The following is an 11,523-nucleotide window of genomic DNA, read 5'->3' on the forward strand; positions in this document are numbered from 1 at the left end:
TACTGGGCTTCATAGGACTCCTGTAGGGATTCCTACAGTGCTTCCAGGGAAGCTGGGAAGCGTGTGTAATCATGTTTTTATAAAGAAAGAGCTCTCCTGTCTCTGACTGCTTCATTCCCTCTCTCTGTAGCTGTGTATTCATGACAATTACAGAAACAACCCCTTTCATAATTTCCGGCACTGCTTCTGCGTGACCCAGATGATGTACAGCATGATCTCACTCTGCAGCCTCCAGGTATGCCCTCCACCTCAATAGGATCACTCCATTTCCATCGTGGGGCACATGTTCATCCACTGGGCCCCGTGACACCTGTGCCACTTTTCTTGCAAAACAGGCCACCAGCTTGGTAGCAAGTGAGCTTTGCAGTAGCTGCACTGTTCAGTGCCTAGGGAGAGGAGGCGAGGTGTTGCATTTCCACCTCTGGCTGACTGCTCAACCATCCCATCCCAGACCCCAAGCACCTACAGAACTTTCTGAGGCTGCTGGGAAGCTACCTTCGCCTCCTGGATATCCCATATTTGTACACTGAAGATCTTTTGACACTCCGATAGCATGAAACATCTATGAATTAGATCCAAAAGCCTACTGAATTATGGTCTGTGGATATGGTCTTCATCTGTGACACAGTATGTTCCCACAAAGGGTTTTCTCCAAATATGTGCTTGCACGGGGGTGAGCTACTGCAAATAGTCCCTTGCATGTACTGTACATAAGATTCACATTTGACCTGTACTTTGTCCAGAACTATAGGCATCATTTATTTTAATTGACTGGATAACCTGTGTTTATATAGTCATTTCATTTCTGTACAAACCAGATTTTGTTCAGTTAAAAAAAAAACTTTTTTTCTCCATAGTTAAGCATCTCAGTTACTAAGTCCATTTTTTTGCCAATAAGACTATGAAGAAAAACTTGCTTTAATGGAAGTTTGTCCTATTCAGAAGCTGTGGGAACGGAACACTTAATTTTTCTGACTCTTTTCATAGGTTTAGTTAATGCAGACTGCAATGGCAACAAAGCTATCTTCCGGCCCTCCCTTAATTAATCAGGATGCTCAAATGACTTGTAAGAGACTGTACTAATATCTCAGTGCTTTTATATGATCTCTGCAGTAATAGCAAGTTTCAAGCAAATTGCCTCCTCTGAGCTGCTGTTATTTAATGCAACAAAGGCAAATCTGAGTCATTTTTACTGGATAGGAAGGCAGAATTCTCTGTCTTGACTGAAGTAAATTGATCTATGAAAAAATACTTCATTTTGCTCAGATTTGCATTTGTCTAAAAAGTAAATGTGGGTGGGTTTTTTACTGGTTTTCATTTATGGGGATAGAGGAAGTAGAAATTGTAATACTACATTAATGTTTTGTATTTTACAGGAGAAATTTTCCCAAATTGACATCTTGATTCTCATGACTGCAGCAGTATGCCATGACTTGGACCATCCAGGATATAATAACACGTAAGTCTGTCTCTTGCTTTCTCTTCCCTTTAAATATATTGGGAAGGTCCTATCAGCTGGTATTTTTGGTAGATCAGGTTTTCCTTCTCACAGCTTGAGCTGGCCACGACCTTCCCCCAAGGCCCTGCGGTTCACTCACACGTGGGCCAAAGCAGACCTTCATGCAGAAAACTCAGGTCTGGCTCGGGGTTGCCAGCTGTCCTTGGGTCTGTAAGGAAAACGCTTTTTCAGATTTCTGTTCCAACAGTTTCTCCCACTCCTGAGAAAATGAGGTAAAATATTTGACAGCTGAGGGAACATAAATGGTTATAGTTCCATTGACGTAAGTGGAATAATTACACTAAAATGCAAAGAGTGATTTAACTTACACGTTATTTCATAATTATAAATCATGAAGTGCATATTATTCTATTTATTATCATGGGAGGAAATTAGACTTGTTGACCCATGGCCACTTTTGTGTGCATGTATGTGTGAGAGAGAATCTAATTTATTTGTAGCCATTCATTAAATAAGGGCAGAACCAAACTCTGACTGGGATCAGTGAGAATCTCTCCATTGATATTAGTGGGGGTTGAATGAAGCCCAGACAGCTCCTTCTTTGTTTGTTCTATGTCATTTTAAGCTACAGAGACTTGGTATAATTAAAAAAACCCACAAACACAACAACCCTACAGGGGAATAGTGCCTGAGATGATATTAAAGTAATATCTGTCTTCTCTAAAAATCTGATTTAGTATTAACAATCAAAAAACAAACTTCAGCTAATTGAATAAATATTGAAAAGAATGTAAATAAAAGTAAGCAGCATGGTTTAGAGCAGCTGGTGTGTGTCTGCAGTTCTCATTGTTTTTCTTCACATCAGCTATCAGATAAATGCACGAACTGAGCTTGCGGTACGCTACAATGACATCTCCCCACTGGAGAACCACCACTGTGCTGTGGCTTTCCAGATCATTTCCCAGCCAGAATACAACATTTTCTCCAATGTCAACCAGGACCAATTCAAACAGATAAGACAGGTATGAATGCTGCTCCTATCTGTGTTGTGCGAACTGTTCCTGAAGATGTAAGCACGCACAGACTTCCCTGCTGTACAACGAGAGTGAATCATTCTCCCCAGAGGGTAGGACTGAAAAAGCCCCTCACACTGGAAGGATCCAAGAGGGATTCTTGGAAAATTTCCACAGCAGCACTCCCTGGAATGTCTTGCTGAGAAATAATGAGTACATCCTGACTATTAAAGCCTATGACATTTTTGGGGTAGATATTTATATCATTGAAGGAGCCAATTAGCTCTGACTGGGAAAGGATTAAGCTCTCATGGCAGAAGTTTATGCTTTCAGAGAACATTGTATTAATTTTAAGAGGGGCTTCAACATGGGAAAAGATTTACAACAGCAGAGCAGTGTACTGTTGGAAGAGGCTCTGGTGGACTGGGAGTCATCACAGTTATCTGAGACAGTGAACCATGTGACAATTCCCATTAGAGCACTAAGGACCAAAATTCGGTCTTAGTTCCATGTTACACCTTTCTTACACACCAAATGAAATAGCAGACCAATGTAAGGGCTCAGATACTGGTCTGGTTGGAGTTACTGATTCTGCCAGTGCATGGGAAGCAGGCATGGACCCAAAATGGATAGATCTGTATGAAAACCTGCAACTTTAAAATAACCACATGTTTTCCCATCATAAACTCTGCCTAGAAGGAGGATACAGAGCTCCTAACATATTGGCTGCATCTGGGTATTCAAAGCCCTTAATCCAAGGAGGATAAGCACAGAGGATATTCCCATCTACTGATCTTTGTGTCTTCTTAGGGCCACTAAGAGTCAGCAGCAAAACCTATAGTGCTTTCCAAGGAGCCAAAAGTGGATCTTGGCAAACAGAGTGTAGCTTTTAACATACTGTTGTACAGTTTATTTTTCCACAATTAGTGAATGAGAAAGGAAAAACCTCAATGCCTCTGGAACATCACACCAGTGTTACAGATTGATCCAACCATGATTTTCATATACCATGAACTCTTTATAACCCTATTCCAGTTTCAAGTCAGAAATTTCCCCTTTCAGTGTTAACAATGTAATGCATCTGAGGCTTTTTATGCGTAAGAAAGACCCTACTTTGCTCTGCAATAGTAGACTTTGTAAAGAATGTCAAGTTAATATATGAACATATTTTCTTTTCTAGGGAATAATTACGTTAATCCTGGCTACAGACATGGCGAGACATGCAGAAATACTGGACTCTTTCAAGGAAAAAATGGAAAATTTTGATTACTCAAATGAAGAACACATGACTTGTGTAAGGAGGTTTTGTAGATTATTATTTTTTTCTGTGCATAGTGTGAAAGCTTGTAGATTAGCGTTTGTTTAAAAAATAAAATTCAATATACATTATCAAAAATGAATCCTTCCTATGTCCTCTGCCCCACCAAAAAGAATTAAAATTTGGAAGTGCTCTATGTAAAATAGATTATTCCAGCATTAGAAATCCTGGAGTCCCATCAAGAAAGAAAATATATTTACTCTGTCAGGATACAAATTCTTATTGTCCATTACTGTGGGGCAAAAAGTATCCACAAGAGCACAAACTCTAGTCTCCTCTGCTTCCTAATCCAGTCATGTTTGACGTTCAGGGATGCCTCTCCCCAGTTGCCACTGAGTGCTCCACAAATGATTTCACGGTCATTTGTGGCTGAATCTCTTTATGCAGCAGATAAGCGGATGTCCCACTGGGACACATCCCAGTGCTACAGATAGGGAAATCGAGGCAGAGAGAGGATAACTGAGTTACACAGGGTAACTGAGAGAGTAGAAAATAATCCAAATTATTTAAAACCTCTGATTTAATCCTAAAACTGTCCTTTCTGTTTGAAAACACTGCCTCCCATTGCATTTTAAAGACACGGGTTCTGGATAGGGGAAAAAGAGTTGGCGATAAGGCTGCAGTATTAAAGTATTATCCTCTTTCAGCTGAAGATGGTACTAATAAAATGCTGCGATATCTCCAATGAAGTCCGCCCGATGGAAGTAGCAGAGCCCTGGGTAGATTGCTTACTAGAGGAATATTTTATGCAGGTAAGAATGAGGGAGAGATGCAGTTGCACAAATCGCTGCTCTTCCTGAATGCCACCTCAGCTACAGGTGCTCTGCTGTCTGATAGCCCAGTCTAGCTCTAGGATGGAAAGGCTTCTTTTACAGAAAGTGGGAGAAGGATGTCGGCAAGAAAAGCTCTTTGAAAAGCAAGTGAATGCCATCGACTGTAATTTGCAGATGAAAGGCCACAGCAACCTAGAAATCCTAATGCTAGCAGACTGAAGCTTGTTCCCTGTCAAGTGGCTGCTTTGCAAGTTCGTTTGACATATAAATGACTTTTGAGCAAAAAAGCCAAGAGCAGTGGCAAGAGAAAGTTCTTAGGTGAATGATATCAAATATCACACAGAAACTAGTTAAGATCATTTTCACTGTGTGTGAACATTTGCCTAAAGAGAAAGCAGAAAACTTGCTGAGGTGTGCAAAGTCAGACTTTAGATTCCTCAGACTATTGCTCCTCACTGGAATCCCAGCTGGACACAGTTTCTGTTTGCTTAAAAAAGGATCCCTGGAAGAGCAGCCCTCAGCTGCCTCCTGCCCCCGGGCTCCTGAGCAGTGTGTACATGCTGCAGCAGTGGGATCTCAAAAGACATGCAGCAATGCTCTGAAGAGGAGATGCCAGAGCTTTCTTGTGTGTTTTGTCTATACGTTGATAGGGTGCATGCTGAAGAGTGCTTCTCACAAGAGACAGACACCTCAGATGATGTGTCAGAAACACTCCTCGCTCACTGCATCTGCAGCTTTTTACTCAAAATTACAGTGTCAGTGTGCCTTACTGTTTTGGCCACCCAGGAAAAGCACTAGCTGCCAAAAGACCCAATAATTGAGAAACAAAGTCTGCTGCATGATATCTTTTTTACACACACAGTCTTTGACCTCCTTGCACATGAACCCATGTAGAAACAGTGAGTCAAGTAGGTAGCTTGGTAAACTCATTGCAGTCAATGGAAATGTTCTCCATTGACCTAGCTAGTCAGAACTTGTTCTCATCATTAGTAAAGAAGGATATGTAATTTCTGGTTGAATAACTGAAAATAATCACTCTCTGGAGAGTGATGAGGAAATCAAAGACGTATTCTTTCTCTTCCAGAGCAGCATAAGCCATTGCCACCTTTCTGAATGATCAGAAGTATTTTACCTCACAGGTCCCACGGGTTTGCAAAGGCAACCAGGTGGCCTCATTTTCCTGTAAAGCCTGGAGATCAACACTTTCATGCCAGTACTGTACAGATGTAACTGAACAGAGTTTTCTTTATTCAGATGCTTGCTCTCAACAAAGCAGGATACATTGGCCCGAGGGAAGCATATTGCTATTCTGTGCTAATCTTCAGGCACCACTGAGATCTGTATCTGAAGGCTACCGCTCTTTAGCTGGTGATCTACTTGGTACATTACTTTCCTCACGGGCTTCTAGCCAAGATTAATATTTGTTAACTTTGGATTTGTTCCAGAGCGACCGAGAAAAATCTGAGGGGCTTCCAGTGGCACCATTCATGGACCGCGATAAAGTCACCAAGCCAACAGCACAGATCGGCTTCCTGAAGTTTGTTCTCATCCCCATGTTTGAAACGGTAACAAAGGTAAGTCACCCAAGGCCAAAAGCAGAAGTGGGGGCACACAGAGCTTCAGTGTTTGCTCCAGCAGGTGTTCAGTTAGCCAGGGAAATGGGGATGTACAGTTCACAGCCTGTCTTTCACCCCATTTCTAACATGTACAAGTTAATGAATACAAAAGGAAACGTTGATACTCTCTTGTTTTCACCTAGCTGTTCCCAGAAGTGGAGGAGGTGATGCTCCAGCCCCTTTGGGAATCCAGGGACCGCTATGAGGAATTAAAACAGATAGATGATGCTATGAAAGAGGTAAGCTCTAAATATCTCTTTGATAAAGCAAACATTACGATTGAATAAGTCAAACATTTAATAGCAGCTTAATTCCGAAACAGTATGAATGCTTATGGCATAATCACAATCATGAGAAACACATTAATCATACCTGGCTGGAGAAAGGCATGTACCATGAGCAGTAAGTCTGCACAAGAGCACACCCTTGCAGAGTCTGCCAGGCACCACACAAGTACGGCCATGGGAAGGGAGCTGCTTGCAAGAGAGGGACCTCAAGACAAACCCCAGAAATAACCATCTGAGGTGGGGGTGTTAGCAAATACCTTCACCTTTGCTCTCTCCGGCCACGTCTGCATTGCCTGACAGGGCAGAGACCGAGGCCAGGCCCCGGGCGCAGGTACCCCACACCTGCAGTGCAGCAACCAGTGTGCTGACCCAGCTCCCACAGCCTGTGACACCAGGCCTGCACGCCTTCCTTGCACACCTCTTCGAGTGCTTCTTTTCCCTGCCAAAGCAGACAACAAAACCTGCCAAATGGCATCACAGCGTAGGGGTTTTCTGACATGAACAAATTTATCATGTAGACAGGGTACTATCAGTCACTCTGTCATTAAAATAAATTGGGAAGTGCCCTGGAGCACTAGTTTTGCTGATATTGTTTGATAGGTGGGAAATGAAGGTTCATTCACCTGATCATCCCTGGCTGGATGAGGGGAACAGCAGCTTTCTGGTGTAGCTCCCACCGCCTCCCAAGTGCTTTGGAGGAAAAGCCCCTCAGCAGCACAAATACTAAGGCTAGTTAATCAAAAAGCACGTGCTTTGAGGGCACTAAGTTATAAAGGAGAAGAAATTCTCTTAGGCATTCTTCAGTTTGGAGTGGAGCATTTCTCAAAGGAGGGAAGAAGAACTCTCAGATATGACTGCTAGACTTTCTAAGTCCCATTAATCTTTCAGGTTGAGCTGAGATTTTACTTCTGGTTTACAGAAGCTGTCAAAACAGAATTTTTCTACAAACTGATGGAGCTTTAATTATGATGTATTGGCATAAGAGGTCTTAGGAAAATAGGAGATGCCTGAATTCATAAATATCCTGAAACAAGAGGAGTTAGTTAATAATCCAAGAGCCTAGCACAGCAGATGATGAGAAAGACTGAGTGCTCTTTACTCAGGACATACATCCAGAGCTGTTTGGATGAAAAGGTGCCTGTGATATACTAAGTTGCTGCCTGTTATTTCCCAAGAAACATTGCACATGCCTTGTACAGAGACGAGCATTCCACGGCAGCAGTGGAAAGCGGCACGGTGTGAGTCAGGGGTATTAATCCTACATTGCTCTTCATTTCAGATGCAGAAAAAGAAAAGTGAAAGTCTGAACACCGGCAGTACCGAAAAGTGAGACGAAAAGGTCTTTGAACAAAACATAAGCCCTAAGTTTATTCTGGTTTTGAGAAATGCTGTATTCGCCAAACAGACATGGCGGCCGTGTCAAAATCCAACTGGGACGATGTACGCGGAGAGGTGGCAGGCACGGATGCCCTGCCTGCCTGTCTGCCTGCCTGGGCGACTTTTTTACAGCCCGCAACCTTCTTGCACGGGCGCTGCCACCGTCGGGTACCAAGGGCTCCACTCGCTCCGACATGCCCATCACAGCCCCCTCAGCAGGACTCCCACTGCGGATATTGCACAGGTTGCAGCCCGGCTCGAATCTTCAGCAGATTTACCTTTTTGGTGACCACGCTGACCACAGTTTGTAGAGACTAAGTGGAGTTTAGCTAAGGAGCCTTTTCTGGAAAATGATCCACTGGCATCCAAAAACAAAAGAAAAAGTTGGTTTAGTCAAGATGCAATATATATACATATGTGCAGCATTATGCTAATTACAGCATAGCTTAACAGATGCTTATATTCTGACCAGGGTCCTGGCATATATTTTTGTTTGCCTAGTAGGCCCTAACGACACATTTCTCTGTATTATTCTCTGAATTTTATAGTGTTCACAGTACATGCAGAAGCCCAGCATAGCGGATGCAATTTTTTTTTGTTTTGTATGCTAGAAGAAATCAGAAGAAACCTTAGTGAGTTTGCCAGTTCGCTTTGTGGCCTGGTGCAGCTAGATGTCATGGGATCCTTCAGCACGAGCAAAGAAGGGAGCACAAAGCTGAAACCACTGTGCAAGCATATTTTTATCCTAGTGGATGCAAAAAGCAACAACAAGAAAAACCTTCAAAGATGTACAGTTTGTTTTTTTTTTTACTTTTAAACTGATCTGCTAAATAATATATTCTTCTACAGAAATGGCGGTTGTACCTGTTTTCTTTTGCGTATGCATTCATGTGAGAACTGTCTCTGTTCCTAAAGACAACTGCTTCATAAAGAATACTAGGGCATGTAGCGATAGGACGAGGGGGAACGGCTTTAAACTGGAAGAGGGCGGGTTCAGATTAAACATTAGGAAGAAGCTTTTCACTTTGAGGGTGGTAAGGCACTGGAACAGGTTGCCCAGAGAGGTTGTTGAGGCCCCATCCCTGGAGGTGTTCAAGGCCAGGCTGGACGTGGCCTTGGGCAACCTGGTCTAGTGGGAGGTGTCCCTGCCTATGGCAGGGGGGTTGGAACTCGATGATCTTCAAGGTCCTTCAGCCTGCAGGAAGGGCGTATGTGAAAGGACAGCTCTGATGCAGGGCCATCCAGCTGCTGCTCTCACTCCCAATGTAAAAAAACATTCTATGATTTTATGATTCTATGAATTAATGTGCAGAAACATCAGGAGAATAAATCTGAATTTCCAGAGCTGAACCTGCCCTCTCCCAGTTCAATTCTGAGCTCAACTCTTCTTTCTCCCCCAGTGACATTTCCCATGTTTGGTCTCTTTCTTTTGCACAAAACTGCATTACTTCAGCTACTCTCCAATCTCTCAGGGAGATTGATAATACCTTGAAACATTCATCCCTCTACCCTATTCCTGCTTGCATATTTTCAGAGACCCAGGACAGACCCACAGCTAGTTCTCTCTGCTGGTGCCTCTTTCTGCCCAAGCTGCCTTTGCCTTAAAACAAATTTTTGCGTGTGTGATTTGAGGCTTTCTGCTTCAAACTGGAAAAGGGTCTGATCCCTGAATTTGAACAGGCCTGGGGGACTCCAAGGAAAATGGGAAGATCCAACCAAGCACAGGGTCAGCTCCAAGCTACACAGACATCTTCATGAATGGATAAACTAAACCCTAGTTTTGATTAACCTCAAACTTTGATGCTTGAAAGTTGGATCTGAATTGCCTGGTTTGGGCCTTTTTTCTGTAATCTTATAATCTAAAGTACGTGGTGACCCAGATTGTTCTGGTGTGGAATTCTTCACTTCTTTTTCACAAGCAAATAAAATTTACCGTCTCCATTCAAGTGGATTTCTGTCACAAATCAGCTCCCAAAGCAGATGAGCTGTGCAGGAGCTATAAACAATTGTTTAGGATATGCCAAGTCCTGCACTGAGCTAGTTACATTAGATGAGAAAACCTGCCGTAGAGGCTTGACTGCTCCCTCCTCCCACTAAAACTGTTTGAGTTAGATCCTGATAGGAAGTTTTGTTTCAGTTGGAAGGATTTTCTCTAACCATAAACCCTAATCCAACAAGTATTTATGCATGTGCTTAACTCCCACAAGCCTAGTCATGAACCCTGGCCGTACAGTAGCTACTTGCATAGTGCAGGCTCCTCAGCTTTCTCTAATTGAAGTGCATGGGAGTTTGAGAATTGATGGCCCTTGGTGCTTGTTTTGGCGCCATCATTTTTAAGAGCAACCTGAGAACCATCTATTGGAGAGAGATGATCAGAAGAGGTTGGTGAAATCCCGCTGACTTTATTGGAGCTGCATCAGAAACATGGAGAAGGGAATGCAACCCCTCCTCAGGGCTGCACTGATGACTGCCATGATGCTGTAACATGCTGTGCAGCTTATTGAAAGAATAGGCACCATCCAGGCTGCTATTCCGAGACAGAAGTAAAAATGACCACATGCAATCACAACCAGATATTGCTATAAATGGGAATACCACAGCATTTTTTAATCTAATTTGCCTTTGTAATACTAGATTTCTAAGAGCCAATACTTCCAACATATGTTTAACCAAGAGGATTGCAAGGCGTTCTCTCATAATTCTAGTTTCTTATACTTTTCCCACAATATTTGATGCTGTGATTCATATGCAAATGAACAGATTAGAGAATCTTGGCAATCAGCCCATTAAAATGTCACACATTTTCAGGATGACATTTTAAAACTACACATAATATGAAAATACAGTTTTTTGAGGCAGCCAGACAGATGTCTCAAGCGTGATTTAATCTTTTCTCTCCCTAATTCAATGAGTAAGAGTGAGTATTATATCTCAGTGTTGTTGTTTCAGCTTACAGTAAGTGCCTTACAAAGAACTTTCTATGATCTGTTGCATGCATCTTTTCAGCATCATGACAGTGCCACGTGCATCCCAGCCTTACGTGCCTTACATTGCTATTCTTATGCTTGTGATCAAAGATAAACATGAAACAGGTTATAACTATTCCACACCATTTAGCGTGGAAAACTAATGATGAGCCCTGGGATTTTACTTCTTATCTTTTTTAAAACTATGAGATTCCACAGCCCCATACTCAATTAATTTCTCAGGATGGCTTTCACAATCGGATCAAACTAAGGCTATAGCATAACTGCATGTCTTGGGAAGGAAACAGCTTTTTAAAAATGTGAATACCCCCACAGCAGCCAATTTGCAATGAAAATTTAGTGTGTGTTAAATATACGGGTTATATAATGCCAAAGAAGTATCTGTACATGGAAATTGTTAATCTCAGTGCTGCCTCTCAGCAGTAGTAATAACAGCATCTGTTCCACATGGGAGCAAAGCAGAGTGCTGGTGCAGAGTATGATCCCATCAGGACAAGCACTGTCAAGCAGTGTTCAATTTTCCTGTTTAACCAGTGGGCTTTTACTGCAAACTGCCTCTTCTGGCTGGAAACATCTGCAGAAGAAGTCTTACCTTTCTGTCTGGTTTGCGGTATTAGAAGCACACACGCACTTTTTATCCTCCTAACATATCGTTCTGTTTTGTTGTGAAGGTTTTTGTGAGAGTGCAGACAC

At 42.4% G+C, this 11,523-nt stretch overlaps 1 protein-coding gene across 1 annotated transcript in view; it reads left to right on the top strand.

The window, feature by feature from the left end:
• Positions 1-7,900, top strand: part of PDE9A (phosphodiesterase 9A) — a gene marked incomplete at its 5' end in the record, with an annotated part of 51,454 nt that extends 43,554 nt beyond the window's left edge. The window contains 8 exons of the mRNA XM_082483954.1: positions 131-235; positions 1,377-1,459; positions 2,325-2,481; positions 3,653-3,766; positions 4,438-4,542; positions 6,009-6,137; positions 6,323-6,418; positions 7,746-7,900. Of these exons, the coding sequence (XP_082340080.1) occupies positions 131-235; positions 1,377-1,459; positions 2,325-2,481; positions 3,653-3,766; positions 4,438-4,542; positions 6,009-6,137; positions 6,323-6,418; positions 7,746-7,796 (840 nt within the window). The 3' untranslated portion in view covers positions 7,797-7,900. The remainder of the gene's footprint in view (positions 1-130; positions 236-1,376; positions 1,460-2,324; positions 2,482-3,652; positions 3,767-4,437; positions 4,543-6,008; positions 6,138-6,322; positions 6,419-7,745) is intronic.
• Positions 7,901-11,523: the final 3,623 nt, after the last annotated feature.

Source organism: Vanellus vanellus, assembly GCF_965231255.1.
Source record: "Vanellus vanellus genome assembly, chromosome: 1".
In the NCBI taxonomy this organism is placed as follows: domain Eukaryota; kingdom Metazoa; phylum Chordata; class Aves; order Charadriiformes; family Charadriidae; genus Vanellus; species Vanellus vanellus.